The following is a 20,424-nucleotide window of genomic DNA, read 5'->3' as shown; positions in this document are numbered from 1 at the left end:
GCACCAATACAGCTACTTGCCAAGGGACCCTAGGTATGCCCGTGAAGGAGCTATAGATGGCAACGAAACCCCGAGCACAGAATGCTGTTCTCTGAGTTTCTGGGGGTTTTCCAGGCCTTGCTCATTCATCTTCAAGTAAGAAGTACTGAATTTTCAAGCCAAACACCCATTTCTGGTCTTGTGCAGAAACGTAGTTGACTATGCACACCCCAGCATATGACATATGTCCTGTTGAAAGTCATTCCCTCTATTTGCATCCTTACTTTTGTTCTAGGTTGGAGAAGATCTGCGTCAAGATATGTTGGCGCTGCAAATGATAAAAATTATGGACAAGATCTGGTTACAGGAAGGACTGGACCTGCGGATGGTTATCTTCAAGTGCCTTTCAACTGGCAAAGATAGAGGTGCAAACCGTTCGTAGTTCTCAGAGCATAATGCCTTCCATGCCATCTAGATTTTGGTCTGCTTTTCGTGTCTGTTCCCAGTGGGAACACAGCTTTAGCATGATTGCTCTAAAGCCTCTACCTCAAAAGTATGTCTGCATTTGCAGAGCAATCCAGAGAAGCACCTTGCAAGTGTAGTGGTAGCATCTGTAGGAGATGAGTTATCTGATATAAAGCACTCTCTTGCAGTTTCAGCTGTGTCTGAAATCAGTTGGATAAAGTGTTAAGATGGATGTAAAGGAAATTCTATCCCATATGAAGAAATCTCAAATATATGATTGGAGAGGAGAGCTAAAAATTGTAAGGATTCTGCTGCTAGCAGCTTCTAAAACTGTTAACTACAAAGTTTTTTGGTTATCTACAAAGTATTGATTTGATTTAAAAATCAATTTGAATGAGCACAGTTACAAATATTTCATGTCATGCAACATTATTTGTCAGCAAGCACTTTGGATTCACAGAAGTATTTCTTTAAAATGTTTGAAGTTAAGACTTAATTAAACCCATTATAGCAATAGAGTACAAATCCTGTATGCCTGACAGTAAATTTTTTTTGCTTATTGGATTTAAGGTTTGGTGGAGCTTGTTCCAGCTTCAGATACACTTAGGAAAATTCAAGTAGAGTATGGAGTGACAGGGTCCTTTAAAGATAAGCCCCTTGCAGAATGGCTAAGAAAATACAACCCTACAGAAGAAGAATATGAAAAGGTAACTTTAATATGAAACTGATTGAAATTCATGAGGAAAGAACAGATGCCAGGGAAATGCACATGGAGCCAGGCCACCTCTCCTCCTCCATGCCCCCTGTCTTTTCCTTTGCACACCAATGATTACTGTCTGAGTCCTGCTCCCCTCTTACCTAAGAAGAGCCTACAGTGTCAGTCAGAAGTTTATCTAGTTCAGCAACCTGCTTCTTGCAGTGGATAGTCCAATGGCTTTATGTTTTTCATAAACTTTACATTGTTTTCAATTATGTTTTATGTAACCCATTCTGAAGACCATTCAGTGAGCTGGAGGCTATAAGTAAATATGGCTTCAGAACATGAACTGATTATGACATGTAAACTGCCCTGGGATGTTTGGATGGAACACACACACGTTATGAGATGTAATCATTGCTACTGAGAAAAGGGCATAGCTCAGTGGTAGGGCACATATATTGCATATAGAAAGTCCAGCTTCAACCTCTGACATCAGAAACAGAGATAGGGACATCTGTTTAGATCCTAGAAAATTGCTTCTGGCTGAACTAGATGGACAAGGATGTTACTTCAGGCAGGCTTTATTTTCTTGAGGAAAAAAAATGGTTAGTAGGCTTAGTTTAATTTTTAAAAATAACATGCCAAATATTTATTCTAGCATTTATTTTTAAAAGGAAACTATTCTATTGTGCCTTGGGGTGGTCACTTCAGTGCTGCTAATGCAGCAGTTTGACTTCACCCCCAGAGGCACATTCCATTGTCTCTCGAGACAGATGGGTATCAACCTACTAACCAGATTCTGTTGTGATGTTTAGAAACTCCTATTGAAGTATGTAACAGGTTTTTTAAAGCAAATATTACATATTGGAAAGAAAAGGAAGGTCTACAGCAGGCATCTCCAGACTTCGGTCCTCCAGATGTTTTGGACTACAATCCCCATCATCCCTGGCCGCTGGCCCTGTTAGCTAGGGATCATGGGAGTTGTAGGCCAAAACATCTGGAGGGCCGCAGTTTGGGGGTGCCTGGTCTACAGTAACGTTATTACTATATTTGATACTTTTTATTCTAATTTTAGTGCAAATTTTTTGTTACACTTCCTAATTGCGCATGTTGCCTATTAATTTGTAGAAGCCATTTGACTGTGTGCCATAAGTTTTAAACTTTTCAGGTTCTCTCTCTCCTAACCCTTCTTAACACCTCTAAAACCTACTTGCAACACCTAGCACAAGATGGTGCTTACTCTTTTCCAGTTGATCCCATTACCCTATTAACTTCTCAATAATTAAGCAAAACTTAATACAATACTTAAAAGTCCCTAATTATGTTCTACTTGAGCGACTGGCAGTTCTGCTACCACGCTTGACTTAAGTATGATAAACCACAGTAGTATTCTCCAAGTAGTAAATTAGATTGAATCTAACTTAACATTTAATTTTCCTTATACTAGGCTTCTGAAAACTTCATATATTCTTGTGCTGGGTGTTGCGTGGCCACCTATGTCCTAGGTATCTGTGACCGTCACAATGACAACATCATGCTTCGAAGTACAGGACATACATTCCATATTGATTTTGGAAAGTTTTTGGGCCATGCACAGATGTTTGGGAGCTTTAAGAGGTATGATTTCAAAGTAAAATTTGAGGCTTAACTATACAGCTAACTTTACAGCTATACAGTAGTAATAAATGGTCCTGAAAAGATTGATAGCTTTCTGTGGCAGTATGCTCTGCTAGCTGTAACTTTTCTTCCAAAATAATGTTAAATATGACACGGTATGGTTGCCGTACAGACTCTGCATCTGATAACCTAGAGCTACATTGATTTTATTTTGACTCATGAAAATATACGAAGAAGTGAAGGGGGCTGTGGGCCACTGATACTCTCTGAACCATTTGCTTACAGCAGTTGCTTCCTCCTCCATTTTTCCACAGTTTGCAGAGTTCCTGTGAAACTCCCTCACATGTTAGAAGTTTAGAAAATGAAATTTCAGTACTTAAAAATCTGTATTTAATTTATTTCTTCTTTCTAAAGGGATCGGGCTCCTTTTGTGCTGACATCAGATATGGCCTACGTTATCAACGGTGGTGAAAAACCTACCATCCGTTTCCAGTTGTTCGTAGATCTCTGCTGCCAGGCTTATAACTTGATAAGAAAACGAGCCAACCTTTTTCTTAACCTCCTATCACTGGTAATAGTTTTTGTATTGTTGGAGGTTTCACCAAATAAAGCAAGAGGCTTCCTCTGCTCCCCCTGCAACCTCTGCTCCAGACTGTCCCTCAATCTTCAGCGCGTATTTTGGAAAAGGGGGGGTTGCAGGATGCTGAAGCAGAGAGGAGGATGGGGAAGTTCTGTTTCTGGGAGGGGAAGTCAGTTGTGCAAGTGGGCTTGTAACCCGTGGGTGTTTTCAAGTGAATGGTTCTTGTGCTTAAAGACAACTACGTAGTGTTAAGTGCAGGAAACTGCAGGTTAGATTTATGTCATAATGACTGCGGTAATAAAATCTGGAAATGCTATTTTATAATATAGTACTGGTTTGGTTTGGCTGTACCAGTGAATAATTGACCTCCATTCTTAAAACATATCTGTTCACTCTATAGATGCTCTCTTCTGGATTGCCAGAACTTACTGGAGTTCAAGACTTGAAATACGTCCAGGATGCTCTTCAACCCCAAACTACAGATGCTGAAGCTACAATTTTCTTTACAAGGTACCACTTTTTCCCCTTTTACAAAAAACTTTATTATGCATGTTTATCAGTTTTAATAAAGTAGGTGTGATCAATTTTGTGATCTATGAGAATAATTTCCCTTTTTACTCCAATTAAGCAAATGTACTGTACATCTCAAAGGAAATGAACATGATCTGACCCCCCCCCCTTTTTTTTTTAGGTTGATTGAATCAAGTTTGGGAAGTGTTGCCACAAAGTTCAATTTTTTCATTCACAACCTTGCTCAGCTGCGTTTTTCAGGCCTGCCTTCCAATGATGAGCCCATCCTCTCTTTTTCTCCCAAAACACACTCACTTAAACAAGATGGTCGTATCAAAGAGGTGTCTGTCTTTACATACCATAAGCGATACAACCCAGATAAATATTATGTAAGTATGTGGATCCATACCGTGTCTTAAGATTTCCAGGTTTTGCCATTTTTCATTTTATTATTGGTGCAACTTGCTGAGTCCTGAAGCTGTTGCTTCTCCACAAATATTGCCTATGTATTATCTTGGAACTTGGCATCAGGTACATCAAGACATTTAACTGTGGGGTGAAAGAAGTAATGTTTGTTACTTTATTAAGAAGGGCTCCAGCAGAGAGGCAGTTGGCCATGGAAAAGCTCCCTTCATACTATAACGGGATAGACTCTGAAATCCTGAATGTGTGTGTGTTCTTTTGCCTTGCATGCTTCTGCTGATCAGGAAGCCATGGCCAGTTCCTGTCTGCCATCATTCAGTGTTTATATAACAGCTTAGCAATACTATTTCAACAGCTCAGGTTATGATCAGTTGTCCCTGAATCTGAGTGCCAAGCTTTAATTCCACAATCTAACATTACAAGGGAAACATATTTCCAGGATAGTGTCATACAGTAGAAAATGAATTCTGTAAATGTTGGGTGGACCTGCTCAGCTTTTTTGGCTTCCTGTACATATACATAGCGTGCACATGCACCCTGTCACAGCAAACATAAAACCAATGTAACCTTGAAAATAGCTTGCAGCCTTTCACTGCTGCTTTTCTCATTAATGAAACTCCGCTTTCCTGCCCTCTTATGTAAGAGCTTTGAGAAGCTATAATTCTGAGGAAGAAACATGTATACACACTTGCAACACCTGGTACTGAAATTATTATTGTTCTTTTTGTGTGTTTACACACTAGAGATAATGACACTACAGTCTTACCTGGGGTTGAAATTGCTGCGGGTTGCGCATTTTCGGATTACGGACGCACCGAACCCAGAAGTACCGGAATGAGTTACTTCCGGGTTTTGGTGCTCAAGCATGCGCAGAAGCGCTGAATCGCATCACATCGTGTGCGTGCATGCGCAGATGTGGCGCTGCGGGTTGCGAACGTGCCTCCCGCATGGATCATGTTCGCAACCTGAGGTTCCACTGTATCTCTTTGCTTTCTTTTGTTGGGTGATGGGAAATAGATGAAGAATTTGTGTGTGTCTGTGTGTTTATAAAAGTTATTAAAGTGTGCTCCTTTCTGGTTTGGCAGATCTATGTTGTCAGGGTTTTAAGAGAGGGGCAATGTGAACCCACATTCATTTTTCGGACATTTGATGAATTCCAGGAATTCCACAATAAGCTTGGCATCCTATTTCCTCTTTGGAAGTTACCAGGGTAGGTTCCTGAAAACTCAACTAAATATAAACAAAATAATTTGAAATCCACTGAGCTTTCATGTTTTGCAACAATTAAATTTTCTCAGTAACATTAAAACCTATAAAGTGGGCATAGCAATAGTTCAACATGTAAAATTTATGCTATGCCCATTAGCCACAGCCTTTCCTGTGAACTGAGGCTCACTTCCTGGGATTACACAAGTGAAGTGTGAAAGTTAACCTTTTATGAAATATATTTCCCCATGTATGCAGCACTCTTAAATTCCAGGAGCTAGACTGTGAGTATACAACACTTTGCTGTAACTGGCTCGGAATATGACATAGATGTCACACAGAGAACTTTTACTAGTAATAGCTATTAATTGTTGCTCAGTTATTTTGAGTGATGCAGGTTTTAGAAAAGGGAGAGGGGACAGAAGGGTGGAAAATATTTCCTTAGAGCATGTGTGTTGACATGTTACCTTATACTTGGAGTACTCTTGATATAGTAACAAATACTGGACAGCTGGCAACAGTATAATTTGCAGTGTTCTTTCAGTTCTATTGTAAGATTGCCCTAGCTTTTAGACCAACTCATAAATTATACCAATATCTTGTCTTACAGTCTTGAAGTATTTGATTGTTTACTTCAGCAAAAGTTAAATACTGATTGTTGCTACCTACTCTTGTTATTAATGTGGTGTTCATTATATCTATATTGCAGCTTTCCTAATAAGATGGTTTTAGGAAGAACACACATAAAGGATGTAGCAGCCAAAAGGAAAGTGGAACTGAACAGCTACATACAAAGTTTAATGAATGCATCTGCAGATGTTTCGGAGGTAATTCTACAAAGTGATATAAACATCATTCTTTTAATTCCTTTATATTGGGTCCAGTCACCTCATAATAACATTTTGTCTTTCCAAATCTAGTGTGATCTTGTTTATACATTCTTCCACCCCATACTTCGTGATGAAAAAGCTGAAGGAATAGATGGAATAGCCAAGTGTACAGGTAAGAATATCACTTTTAAAGAAGAAAAGGCAACTTGGATCACTGTGTCCTGAAAAGTGAAAATATTTGTTGTAGTTACATTCTATCAAGCACAAAAAGGGGAAATCATAAAGACAGGAGGACAACTGTATTGAACTAGCTATTGAACATTACAGTCATCCCCCCCCCCCCCGGTTTTTCCTAGCATACAAACCAATAATTCAAAATAACGTGTGTGAATAAAAATATTTACCTGTTTAAAGTGTCCTTGAAAGAGAATGTATCTCAAAACATTTACATTTGAGGGTTGTTGGTTTTTTTCTATTTTAAAATACAAGTTCAATGATTTTGTGTGCTGGTTTTCTTCTCCCCTCCCCCTTTTTTGCTTCATTTCTTATTTTATATTTAATAGAAGAACCAGCAAATAGAATATATTTCAACAAATGTCACATTTCTCATTTTGCCAAAGAAGTCCACCCATAAATAAATGTCTCCCTTCTAGACACCTGTAATTTAAGCTCTGTGGGAAATTGTCAAACTACAAACAGATTGATATAAAGTAGTGAAAGTTTTTGATGGAGAGGAGGTGAATTTGTTATCTAATAAAGTGTGTGTGATTTGTCCAGTGGGCTTTGTGCAGTTCACTCTATTTTGTCACAATCTCCTCAATGACAGTTTGTTGGATTCATCTGTGATAGTAATGTGACATTACATGTTGTCACTTCAAGTAGTCAGAACTCCATAAACTGGCTTCTGTGGGGAAAAGGAATGACAAGTGCACAGGTTAGATAAGGTTCTGACTATGGAATGTAGAGAGAAATATCATTCTGCCTTTTCTTTTTTTAAGATGTGAGCCCTTCAAGTCCTACCTTGGGCAAAGTAGGAGGAGAAGTTAAACTATCTATCTCCTATAGAAACAGCACTCTGTTTATCATGGTGATGCACATTAAGGATCTGGTATGTACAAAACTGGAAAATGCATATGAAAGTTTATAGTAGATTTTGGTGACAAGTACCTAGTTTGCTCTTAGGGACGTTTGTGGCGCTGTGGTCTAAACCAGTAAGCCTAGGGCTTGCTGATTGGAAGGTCGGTAGTTCGAATCCCTGCGACGGGGTGAGCTCCCTTTGTACGGTCCCAACTCCTGCCAACATAGCAGTTCAAAAGCACATCAAAGTGCAAGTAGATAAATAGGTACCACTCTGGTGGGAAGGTAAACGGTGTTTCCATGTGCTGCTCTGCTTTCGCCAGAAGCGGCTTAGTCATGCTGGCCACATGACCCAGAAAAACTGTCTGCGGACAAACGTCAGCTCCCTTGGCCAGTAAAGCGAGATGAGTGCCACAACCCCAGAGTCGTTTGGGGTCCTTTACCGTTACCTTTTAGTTAGCTCTTACCAACTGTTATTTCTAAGGGTATGATCCCTAAGATAAAAATTCCTTTGTTATTTAAACAGCAACACCAATGTCTTTATTTCAGTATGGTTGGTGGTTGTTTCTTACACCAGAGATGTGCTCTCATTCTCAGGTGACTGACGATGGTACAGACCCAAATCCATATGTGAAAACATATCTGCTTCCAGACATACATAAAACCTCTAAACGGAAAACCAAGATATCACGGAAAACAAGAAATCCAACATTCAATGAAATGGTAAGCTGAAATAAGCCATGCATAATATTTGGTGGCTTTTCAAAGCAAATCCATATTACATAGATAGAACTGATAGAACAAGTCAGAGGGCCCCCATTGAATTGCCCCAATGGGAGTAGGAAACATATTCTAAATCACATCTGTCTTTCATCTCCCATAACCCATGCTGTATGAAGCAGCTTGGGATCAGAATATATATATATGCCTGGCTGTACAATTTTCCAATTGCTTTTACTTCCCAAGATGCCTTAAGTCTACCATCTTTTCAGGATGACCAGTTAGGATCACAGAAAGTGCTTTTCTCTCACATCCCAGTAAACCATGGTGCCACTCTCCGATAACAGGGAATGATTTCAAAAATTGGGAGGTTAGCTCTATCCTTGAAAGCACTTTATCCCTGTTTATGAATTCGGAGTGGGAGAGGAGAACCTGTTCCAAAATATTTTCTTCAAGCAAGAATCCAGTGCCAGGATTTTTCCTGGCAATCCACCTTTAACAAGTCATTTCTAAAATGCTCCCATCCAGGAATACATAAAATCCAAACTAGCCTTTTTTAAAAAAAATATTCTCAAACTTCTGAATGTGACAGTTAAAACAATGGAATATGAAATTGGGAGTGAAGGTAGGGAAGGAACTTTGCAAGTCCATTTTTAAAGTTTATACAAGCTTGTTTTCGGTAGAAAGCTTTAGATCAAATCTAAGTAAGCTCAATTCGGTTCACTGGTATTTACTTCTGAGTAGATATCCAAAATGTTACAAAAGGCTTGTGTTGGCAATCTGGTGATCCTGTATGTCCCTCTTCCTCTCTCTCCCTCCTGTCCCTCCACCCCAACAAATCTTTTCTGCCTAGGGAGTGGCAGACACTAGAAATACACCACGGCAACTGCATTTAAGCTAAGATGTTAGAATATTTGTGAACAATCCTTGACAGCAGAGCAAATAGATCAATGGCTAATTGAAGAATTTGTAATCTAATATAGGTGGACATCTAAATCCATATATTCACAGCTGAATGAAACATTCCAGTTCAGCAGATATGTTTATGGATATATGTATGCCTACAATTACAGATATTCCCACATGATGATAATCTGTTGAGTAGGGCTTTAAAATGAATGCAGACACTTGCTGTTGTAATCCCAGGGGATGCAGATGAGAAGTGTGTGCATGGAAATCAGAGACATGTAATTATGTTGACATTGTCCCTTTCCAACTTTCATCACTAATTAAACTATTGCCCTTCAAAGAGCAGGTGCTAGTTCAAGAATGTTTTGAAACATAAATAGGTAAGCATATTCCAGTATTTAATAAAAGGATTTTTATAAAAAAAGACCAAAACCCAACACCATTCCCATTCTGTATGAATGAATGAAGGTCAAAAGAAATACCTTTAAAACATACATTTGTGTTCAGGTACCATATGCCTATCTTCCATATGGAAGATGGGGGCAGAAGGTTGCCTCTCTCACCCAGCAAATGGTAATAAGCCTAGGACTAGAAAATACAAGATGTATTCTATACAGGGATGTGTCTTACTCACCATGAGTTTTTGTAACTTAATCCTGGATGTTTTGTAAATAAACTGTCTTCGCTTTCATTGTTTATGAATTACGGTGTGTGTGTGTTTTTATATAGCTTGTATACAGTGGATATAGCAAAGAGACTCTAAAGCAAAGGGAACTTCAGCTAAGTGTACTCAGCGCTGAATCGCTGCGTGAGAACTTTTTCCTGGGCGGTGTCACACTCTCCTTAAAGGAATTTAACTTGAACAAGGAGACTGTCAACTGGTATCGACTTGCTGCTGTACTATATTTGTGAACCTGGCATCTGAGAGAGGTGAAAATTAGAACAGAATTGAATAAACTCGACTTCACCTATATTTGGTCACTTTTTCCTACTTGAAGATAACTCAAACACTTTAACACAAAACATGGCAATTTGGCAGATTGCTGTTGGACCAGCCTTCACAAAGTTTAAACAGGACTTCTGGAAAACCAGCTCTGCTTCTTGCTTTTACTGTAATAATATCCAAGCATTGCTGTAAATGAATTGTATAAATTTAATATCTGTGGATAATGAAGTTATAAACCTTGACTAGATGTTCCAAATAAATCTAAGGGGTGTTTTTTTTATTAAAAAAAGTAGATTAGATTCAGTCACATTTGAATTGCTTGCCTGTTGATATATTGGAAGCTTGCTTTATGCTGCTGTTATCAGACACAATACCATGTCAAAAAATATCAAAGTAAAAAAAGATTGCTCCTTGTCAGAAAAGAGTTAGTGGCTGCACAAACTGTCAAAAGGGAGATTTAAACAGACAGCTGGAGATACTCCTTAGTGAGCATTTGGACTCATTAAATCTCTTTGAGGCTTTTATCAGAATGAGTGGCAGTAATGGAAGTAGTAAACTATGGTGCCTTATTTTGTCATTCAGCTGCTTCTTATATCTCATTTCTGATAGTTGTTTCTAAAACACTTTTTTATCCAGCTTTTTTTTTTTTTTTAAAAAAAAGAATGAATGTTTGCTCACATGGCTTGCTATATAAATACTTCATTTAACATTCCTCCCCCTTTTAAGTTTATTCAGCTTCCTTAAGTCAAACACAGATGGCACCAAAATGTTAAATGCTTATCCAGTTGACTTTGATCATTTTTGTGCTCCCTTAAGTTATACCTTGATAAACTGCCACATTAAGATGTACATTGAAGCTATTTTATGCCATGGTTTGCTGCATAGCACATATATTTCCAGATAAATGTTGTGGGTTATGCATTATTTGGTAGGGATTTGGAATTCCGTTTCCAGGTCACTTTAAAGAGCAGAAGAGCATAGTATCAGGTGCCGGTTGAGAATAAGTTGCACTAGAAACTTTGGGTGATGTGATTGGGCACAATAACAGTTTTTCAGTCTATGAGCACTAAAAGAGTAATCCAAGCACCTTATTCACTCCAGTAGAAATTGACTTGCTGAAATGTGTGGAAGATGCTCTCCGCCACCTTTTAGTGGATTGCACTCTGAATCCACTGATTTTAATTGTATTCTAGTTTTCTACATTTGTGTGCTACTTAGGGATAGGTTGCTATAAATAAAATTTACTAACTGGTAAAACAAAGATGTAGGCAGTGTTTAGATTGCACCATGGCCAATATCCAACATTCGTCATACTTTGAGTATGCCCAGTGAAATCAATGGACTCATACTTTAAGTCCATTAATTTGATTGGGTCCACCTTGAGCATGACCTAGTTGGATATCACCTGATACATTTAAAGCTAAAGCCCAAATACTTCTGAATAAAGCTGATCTCTCAACTGTCCATAATAATGAGCTTAAAGCAAAATTATGCAATGATAAATGAGGATAAAGCAGACAATGACAATCTTTATTGCCGGGCAACTGAACTAAAATGTGATCTAATTTATTTACCCTAAAGCATAATGAGGTCTCCATTTTCAGACCTAATATTAAAAAGTGCAGGGGAGAAATGGGAATATCATTTTGCTGCCTGAAATATTTGTGGTCCAATTGTACAATAAAACCTTGGAATATTTCTCTGTGTCAAAATTACATTATGGCTAACAAACGCTACTTGAGGTTTAAAAAGTCCTGGTTTTATTAGCTTTGAGTTCAGTATGTAAATAGTAACCTACATAGTAAATAGAATAAACTAACTAGATTGTATTTCCTGCTCACTTGATGCTTTTTGAGATGCATTCCATTTCATCAATAGAACCACAACCAGACAGGAAAGTAGACTACTGTTTTTGTGAAACGTTCCATTAAATTACTGGAAGCAATATGTACTGCTTTTTTGCAGTCTGCTACTAGAGCACAGTATGTTACAGCACAAAATGAGACGTTAAAAAGACTCTTGGCTGGATGCTGGTTAGAATATGTATGCTATCTTATGGTAGCATTTGCCAGTGTTTGTCCATGCCTGTGCCTTTCCCACCTTCACCACTTTTCAAAATAAAGTACACGTTGGTAGATTCTTAAACTGTTCTTCATTTACCATTAAAAACTGTAGAGGAACAACATTAATTTTGCATCTCTTGAATTATTTATAGTGGTGTGATACACAACAGATGATTATCTTAGTTTGGTATACACAAAAGGGGAGGAGGGAATAATTGGGTTAACATTTAACACTTTCGTGTTTTTAAAATGTGGTCTTAATGTCATTTTATACATTGTTAATCAAAGAAAATCTTATGCAACATGTATGGACTGCAGCTAGAAAGAAAATTGTGTCTATGTACTTTTGAGGAAAACATCTTGCTGTAAGAAAAATGACCTCCACTTTTTCTGTACTATATAACCTGGTTATGACTTTGCACTGATTTTTTAAAAAAATATTACTGCTTTTTTATGATCTATACATATATATGAAAGCTTGAGAGATCTTTGATATTTCTCTATTTTTAAAATTAAAATGGTGCAGAAATCTTAGTATCTTGCCTTAAAAACCTGATTGCTCTTTCTAGAATACTATACAGTGCAGCTTTCAAATTGAACAAAATATTATTTCTGGTATTTGACGAGTTAGGGGCACAGTATAATGCAGAGTTATGTATGCTTAAGCTCATTTACACCAATGGGCTTAAGTCTGTTTGTTTTAGATTGTAGCCTATGTATGTTTCATGGAGGAAAACTATTCAGGCAATATAGCACCATTCTCACAATCCATAGGAATCTAATTTCCTTCTGTGCTTTGTACTCTCATACTGTGACTAAAAAAAAGTATGGCAAAGGTTCGTAGATAATGAAATGCATTGGGAGCAAATGTAGAAGTTTGCCTTGAATTGTCAATTTATCTGTAAGAACCAAATACTTCAGTTATATTACACTGATAGCTAATAAGGATGTACAGTACAGTATTTCTATCAGTATCCTAACCCATAATGTGTGGGTTAAATGTGACTCCATAACTGTCCTACAATTACATTAAACACTATTCTGGAATAAATAATGTATTGCCTCTTTTTCTACAAACACTATTGTATGTGTGCATGGGGAAGTAGAAAAACAAACACAAGCTACAAAAATAATGTAGGCGCCTTGTAATAGATTTTTACTATTGCCCATTCACTTAACAAAGCCTAAATTCTCTGTTTGCAATTAGCAAATTTCTATCTGTTTGGCTACTACTTGTGTGGTTTGAAGTGCAAAACTCAAAGCCACTGCATTTTTTGGAGTTGGTGGTTCTACAGCTCAAATAAGTCTGAGGGCACCTTCAAAATTTCATCAGCTTAAAGAGTGCAGAGCTGCTATATTTTCCTTTTCTGCAGAAAATGTAGGAAAGCATTTGGTCACATTTTAAAAATTACTATTGTCTTTATTTCACGACACCTGGTTGACTTGTGGCAACAGCACACAAAGCAAATACTCTCTGTGATTCACACAGTACTGTATGTTGGCTGGGTTTGCAAAACTGATGGCAGTTCTTTGAGTGCTTGGGGTTTTATTTAAAACCATGCTGTTGGGCTGAAATTGGATGTGGAAGAGGCTTCCTATCCTTTTTTCTTTGTGCTGTTTTCTGCTGAACAGCATCTTCACTCACTGCTTTTACTTCCTAATTGGTTGTAAAAGTATAGCTACTTTCTGCAGGAAAGGGAAATAGTCAAGAAAAACAGTTTCATGTCAAAAGTACATCACTTGAACATGCTCACTTCTATCAAGCATTAACAGCTGCCATTCGCTAGAATTTGCCTCCTTGTAATGTCAACCCAGGTGGCGCTGTGGTTAAACCACTGAGCCTAGGGCTTGCTGATCAGAAGGTCGGCGGTTCGAATCCCTGTGACGGGGTGAGCTCCCGTTGCTTGGTCCCAGCTCCTGCCAACCTAGCAGTTCGAAAGCACGTCAAAATGCAAGTAGATAAATAGGAACCGCTACAGCGGGAAGGTAAACGGCGTTTCCATGTGCTGCTCTGGTTTGCCAGAAGCGGCTTTGTCATGCTGGCCACATGACCTGGAAGCTATACGCCGGCTCCCTCGGCCAATAATGCGAGATGAGCGCGCAACCCCAGAGTCGGTCACGACTGGACCTAATGGTCAGGGGTCCCTTTACCTTTTAATGTCAAATATAGTGATTGACTGGAGAAGCAGATAGTTTGCATGTTAAATATTATGGATTAGTTACCGGTATTGCTGAAAACATTTCCTGTAACAACAGACATGGCCCAGCACATCCAGAACTCAACACCTTTAGATGAAAGTTTATTTTTAAAAGAAAAGATACACACGCAGTAGAGCATGAGATTCTTAATCTTGGGTTAAATAAAAAAATTCCTTCAGTAGCACCTTAAAGACCAACTAAGTTTTTATTTTGGTATGAGCTTTCGTGTGCATGCACACTTCGTCAGATACACTGAAACAGAGATTAATCTTGAGTTGTTGGCTCAAGCCCTGTGTTGGGTAAATAGAACCCTGCATTGCAGGAGGTTGGGCTAGGGGTTCCAATTTTACAATTCAATGAAAAATACTGTGCATGGTAGTCCCTTCTATTACAACTCTACACATGGAACTCAGTTACTGTTTTACTATCTTCATATTTCAGATGGAGGTGGAGGTTCTTATTAAAACGTGGGTTCATAATATACAGAGCACTCGTTTCCTCAGGTGACGTTTTCCCACTGTGTGTGTGTGTGTGTGTACGGATTAATCCACTTTCGGATTAATCCACTTTCCATTACTTTCAATGGGAAAGTTTGCTTCAGTTTATGAACGCTTACTCCGCGGACCGTCTGGAACGGATTAATTCACTTTCCATTACTTTCAATGGGAAAGTTCGCTTCAGTTTATGAACGCTTCAGTTTATGAACAGACTTCCGGAACCAATTGTGTTCATAAACCGAGGTACCACTGTACAGCGATTGTAACGCTTTATGTCAGTTTTTTTGAATGGCATCCGGAGGGTCGCCTGCTGTTCTCTACCGAAGCCTTTCGTCACCGAGGTGTGTAGTCAACCCTTGTTGGGATCCACTAAGGCTTTTATGGCCACTGGCGCTGAAAAAGCCCCTTCCCGCCGCGCCCACCACTCAGCGCCCCGCGCCTCCGGCTCCCTCCCCGTGAGTGCAAAAAAGACCGGCTGCGCTGCCCCTCTAGTTTGCAGCGACCTCTATGGCTCTAGCGAAGCAAAAAAGCATTTCTCCAAACAAAACAGGAAACCCGAGAACGGCGGCGGCGGCGGCAGCCGAACGCGCTGACATCACTTCCGACTGCAGGAACGTGTAGATCTGCGCGACCGCCTCGCTTTCCTCTTCCTTTTCGCCGCCGCCGCCGCCATCATGGGTCGCATGCACGCTCCTGGGTGAGTCGTCCGTGGAGGGGGGAAAGGAGGCGAGGGCTGGGGCTCTAGGGGAGAGGGAGAGGAGGGCGCGCTCTTTCGAGCGATCCTGGGGTCGGGGAGAACTGCTGGGGCCGGGCTATGGGCTCGCGGCGCGTTGCTTCGTGGCCCTTTGCACGGAGGCCTTGAGGAGAGGAGCCGCCTTGTCTCCCGGGTGTCCATGGCCGGCCTCGGCCTCGCTATTCCTGGCTGACCATTAAGCTGGGGCTGGATCCTGGGGCTCATTGTGAACGGAGACGCAGGGTGGTTTTCACCCTGTGCTTCCCGACTTTCTCCCGGAGAGGCCTCTGGAGTCGGGCCGCGGGAAACCGCCACGCTTGGAGACGTGGGCTCAGACTTGATTTAGTAAGAATGAAATCGTCGTGGGGAGTAGCTCTCCTCCCCCCCCCTTTTTCCCCTCTCTTATAAAACCAGAAAATAGTGGGGCTGTTGTAGTTCAAGAGGTTTTATTTTTCCATTGGTTTGACTGCATACGGTACGGTCTTGGAAGCATCACGGGTGGTCATAACATTTATGGGTTGCTGCTGCAGCAAGTTGATGACTCTGTTGGGTATCCGATAATGAGCTGCTTGTTTGCCATGTTTCCAGAAATGCATGTTTAAAACTTTATACTCATTTCCTTGGGTTTCTTTTCTCACAGGAAGGGCCTGTCCCAGTCTGCCTTGCCCTATAGGCGAAGTGTGCCCACAGTAAGTAATATCTTCAGTTGTTTGTGATCCTGCTTTGGCTTAACAAACGTGGGGAATGTATTATGGTGCACAGTCAAATATATACAAGTGGGTTGCCATTGTAGAAAACTATTTTGGCATACAGTGTATAGACTAAACAGTGATGCTACCATGCATTTGTCAAAGTGTTCTATTTTCTAAAAGCTCTTAGTACAGTGAAGTACTCTCTAAAGTGCTGCAACACTTCTGTTCAACAGGGAGTTAAATAATAGGGAAGTTTTTCTCAAATATTTATATTAATGAAGCACACTGAAATTTGTGGCTGCAACTGTATACAATCAGTTTAGCGCGGCACTGGAAATGGTTTGAAAGTCAGGTTAGAACATAAGAAGAGCCTGCTGGATCAGGTCAATATCTTGTTCTCACAGTGGCCTGTGGGAAACCTGCAAGCAGGATCCGAGCACAAAGGAGCATTCTCTCTTGCTGTAGTTTTTAGCAAGTGGTATCTGGAAGCATGTTGCCTCTCTCTGTCCATGAAGGAGGAGCAAAATCATCATGGTTTGTAATCATTGAGGCTCTTAGACAAATTTGTATAATGGCATTACGGTGCTGGCAGTTTTATTTTCAATTCCTTTCCTAATGATCCCTAACATGGTATTTGCCTTTTTCACAGCTGCCACACACTCACTTACTGTCTTTATCAACCTGTCTACTATGACCACAAGATTTCCTTCCTGATCAGTCTCTGCTGGTTCAGACCCCATGAGCATATATATTGATACCCCCCCACACACACACATACACACATGTGACTCTTTACAGTTGTTCACACTGAATTACATTTGTCACTTTACTAGTTTGAAGTAGTCCTGTTGGATCTCTTTACAATTTTTTATAGCGATCCTGAACAAAAGTGGTACAGTGGAACCTCAGTTTACGAACGCAATCCGTTCCACGGAGGCGTTCGTAAACGGAGGCATTCACTCCCCAAAGGCATGCTTTTGCGTGTGTGTGAAGCGCCGGTAAAGCGCTTCTGCACACACACACACACACACACTGCACAGAAGCGATCTGGGCATCCAACGCCGCGGAATCCGGATGTAAACACTTCTGGGTCCATGGCGTTCGTAAACGGAGGCATTCATAAACAGAGCTAGTTGTAAACCAAGGTTCCACTGTATACATTTGTACATACTGATATGTACAATTGAAAAGCTATCAATTAAAACAAAAATGCAACATAAAACGAATAAAACAGCATAGCAGCTACTGTGGGGTTACAATGCATCTCACCACTATTTTCTGAAAATAAATGCTACAAGGATATGTACTAAGATTTAGCAGAGAGGATTGTTAGAAAACTCCTAGGCAGTTGCATTTTCTAAAACTGTGTTGATGCTATGTAATGTATTGCATGGTTAGTGTAGTCCCAATTTAATTTTGGGTGTTAGTTTATACTACCAACATAAACTATGTGTGAACTAATCTGGCTCACAATTGAATTATTACAGTGGCTCAAACTTACTTCTGATGATGTCAAAGAGCAGATCTACAAGTTGGCGAAGAAGGGCCTAACTCCCTCACAAATTGGTATGTTGAGCTAATGTACCACATTTGGCAAGTATTACTCCTGTTGGCTACACAGAGTTTTTACACTTCTAGTTGTGTTGCTTGACCATTGCTAGTGGAGTGCTCAGATGTAATGGTATAGCTCAGGCTCCCCCAAAGTAAGGCCTGGGGGCCGGATGCCACCCGCGAGGTTCTTTTATGCGGCCCCCAGAGACCCCCACTGTTAACGGTGTGGCACTGCTGCCCACTTCCGGGTCGCTGGAGCATCAGAAATAGCTTGTGTGCATGCGCAAGCGTCATTTCCTGAGCACTTCCGGGCCGGAGGATGCGCATGTGCACAAGCTATTTCCAGTGTTCTGGCGACCCGGAAGTGCGCCGGAAATCGTGTGTGTGCGCGTATGGGCGCGTGCTCCGGCCCGCAGCACAATTGGCACTGGTGGCACTGGCCCTCGGTGACGTAAGTTTAGGGACCCCTGGTATAGCTGCATTTCTGTCTTGAGTTAAGCATATAACTCTTAAATCATGTGTAATACATTGGATTGGAGCTAAATTGCTAAATAAATATTTCAGCCCATTAAATTTCAAATATTTCTTTGGTTTCAGCCTTCAAATTCAATTGCTTCTAAAATTTCAAGGTGTTGTGGAGTCACCATTAGGTTGAGTTTATACTTGACACACCCATCAAGTACCTGTATTTCTGAGTGTGCATAGCACTGTTTTGCTCAGGTTGTTCACTGATAACTGTTGGAAACCATTTTTTATTTTCATCAGTTTAGTTCTCCCTTGTATATTCCTTGGTTGAGTGAGCATTTCCAATCATAGCTGAGTTGTGTTGTATTTCTAAAAGTGTAATTATTTCTCTGTTTCAGGTGTGATCCTCAGGGACTCCCATGGTGTTGCCCAAGTTCGTTTTGTGACAGGCAACAAAATTCTAAGGATTCTTAAATCCAAAGGACTTGCCCCTGATCTTCCAGAAGACCTTTACCACTTGATCAAGAAGGCTGTGGCTGTCCGTAAGCATCTTGAGAGGAACCGGAAGGTAAGTAGGCTGGCCATACTTCATCCTCAAATTTATAAAATGGGACCTGCAGTTGTTCTAAGAACAATTGCAAGAGATCATGCCTCTAGTTTGGGGAAATCCTCTATGTAAGATTTCACTAAATATCCCCTTTCCCCCAATTTCTAGTTGGTTTCTTTTGTCAAAAAGCAGTGTTTAAAAGAAAATTGGTTCCCCCCCCCCAGGATAAAGATGCCAAATTCCGTCTCATTTTGATTGAAAGCAGAATTCACAGGCTTGCTCGTTATTACAAGACCAAGAGAGTACTCCCACCTAATTGGAAGTAGTAAGTATGATTTGCTCTTGATGCTGGTGTAGAAACCTTCCTTGAAGAAGAAAAAAGTAGGCAGCAGGTTTCAGTTTCCCAACCTTATGACATTGGATGGGGAGTGGGGATAGCACTTATGCAAGGAAAGCTGCTGTCATAATGTTCTAAACGTAATATTTCTGTTACATCTGATTTGACAATAGGCTGGCTACCTATAGGCTCAATTTTATTTTAAAGGGTAATGTAGCCATTACATGCAATTCTTTAAAAGAAGTCAGCTCTTTCCAGCCCAATTGAGTACTGTTGGCCTACAGATGCTATATATGTAGTACATCTATAATAGAATAACTTGTTAGAAATATGTGCTAATCCTCTTAATGGGTATACTAGGCTAGATTTCCTCTAGTTCTTTAAGCAATTCAGTTGCTTCATTTGCAGGTTGCTAACTGTGGCGATTGTGTTCCAAATATTTGTAGTTTCCACCAGAAAGGTTTTTCCTTTGTGTTGGCTCAGCCCTTCCTTGGATGCCTGAGTGAGCCGCTGGAATTGTCATAAAATTCCTAAATGCAGTCTTGTGGGTGTTGCACTTGCCACATCTTGACATCTCTTTTCCCTCCCTCTTTCTAGTGAATCATCCACAGCTTCTGCTCTGGTTGCATAAGACCTGTTCTGTTCACCAAGGGATCACATTGGTCATTTTTTGTGTCCCGTGCAATGCCTCTTCAGAGAAGGATGCCGTAGAGCTGTCTTATTTAAAATCGGTGGAATAAGGTGTTATCGTGACCATGCCAATAAAAATCTGTTTTTTTCCACCAGATTTGTAAAGATTTCTTAATGTAAAATGGCTTTTGTGGTGCAAATTAATTTACATGAATTTTAAGCCAATAGCAGGTTGTGGGATGGGGGCGGAGGTGCTTACCTTACCTCCTGGCAGATGAGTTGCTGCAGCTTACTGAGAAAAGAAAGGTGGTGGTGATGCTGCTGGTAGTGGTGCATTTCCACCATGCTGTTCTCCCTGCCATGCCCTTGTGTTTTGGTAAGCAGCAGTGACTTCCATTTCACCATCTGCTACTGTATAGGATTATAATGAAGGATCCAACTGTTGACAATATATTTCATTCTAGATATGAGCTTGTCCCGTTAAAGATGAGTATTCCATTTGCAAATTGAATAGTAATGAAATTTTGAGACTTGAGTGTAAAAACAACCAATAATGGTTACTTCTTGCAGTTGCCTATTTCCAAAGGTTGTGCAGTTTTCCTTAAACTGATGAGAATATAATTCACTTCTTGTTCACTGACGTATAACCAGTCTTAACAGTGAATGGCACCCATTGGTGTCATCCCCCTTGTGCAACAGGCTTCCATTTGTGCATTGGAATTTTCCTTTTCTCTCCATACACCCTAGA

At 40.1% G+C, this 20,424-nt stretch overlaps 2 protein-coding genes across 2 annotated transcripts in view; both read left to right on the top strand.

The window, feature by feature from the left end:
• PIK3C2A (phosphatidylinositol-4-phosphate 3-kinase catalytic subunit type 2 alpha) overlaps positions 1–10,610 on the top strand; it is a 46,314-nt gene extending 35,704 nt beyond the window's left edge. Inside the window, exons 22-33 of the mRNA XM_060275983.1 lie at positions 275–404; positions 1,015–1,151; positions 2,592–2,761; positions 3,176–3,332; positions 3,742–3,851; positions 4,033–4,240; positions 5,360–5,484; positions 6,190–6,307; positions 6,401–6,482; positions 7,309–7,418; positions 7,985–8,110; positions 9,746–10,610. Coding sequence (XP_060131966.1) covers positions 275–404; positions 1,015–1,151; positions 2,592–2,761; positions 3,176–3,332; positions 3,742–3,851; positions 4,033–4,240; positions 5,360–5,484; positions 6,190–6,307; positions 6,401–6,482; positions 7,309–7,418; positions 7,985–8,110; positions 9,746–9,928 — 1,656 coding nt within the window. The 3' untranslated portion in view covers positions 9,929–10,610. The remainder of the gene's footprint in view (positions 1–274; positions 405–1,014; positions 1,152–2,591; positions 2,762–3,175; positions 3,333–3,741; positions 3,852–4,032; positions 4,241–5,359; positions 5,485–6,189; positions 6,308–6,400; positions 6,483–7,308; positions 7,419–7,984; positions 8,111–9,745) is intronic.
• Positions 10,611–15,301: 4,691 nt separating this feature from the next.
• On the top strand, positions 15,302–19,831 carry RPS13 (ribosomal protein S13). Its single transcript, XM_035120181.2, has 6 exons — positions 15,302–15,418; positions 16,095–16,143; positions 17,634–17,712; positions 18,561–18,730; positions 18,934–19,034; positions 19,644–19,831. Exons 1-6 carry the CDS (start codon positions 15,396–15,398, stop codon positions 19,675–19,677), a joined length of 456 nt encoding a protein of 151 aa, XP_034976072.1. The 5' UTR covers positions 15,302–15,395; the 3' UTR covers positions 19,678–19,831.
• The last annotated feature ends 593 nt before the right edge of the window (positions 19,832–20,424 follow it).

Source organism: Zootoca vivipara, chromosome 1 (genome assembly GCF_963506605.1).
Source record: "Zootoca vivipara chromosome 1, rZooViv1.1, whole genome shotgun sequence".
Taxonomy (NCBI): domain Eukaryota; kingdom Metazoa; phylum Chordata; class Lepidosauria; order Squamata; family Lacertidae; genus Zootoca; species Zootoca vivipara.
This window is presented reverse-complemented; position numbering and strand designations above follow the sequence as displayed.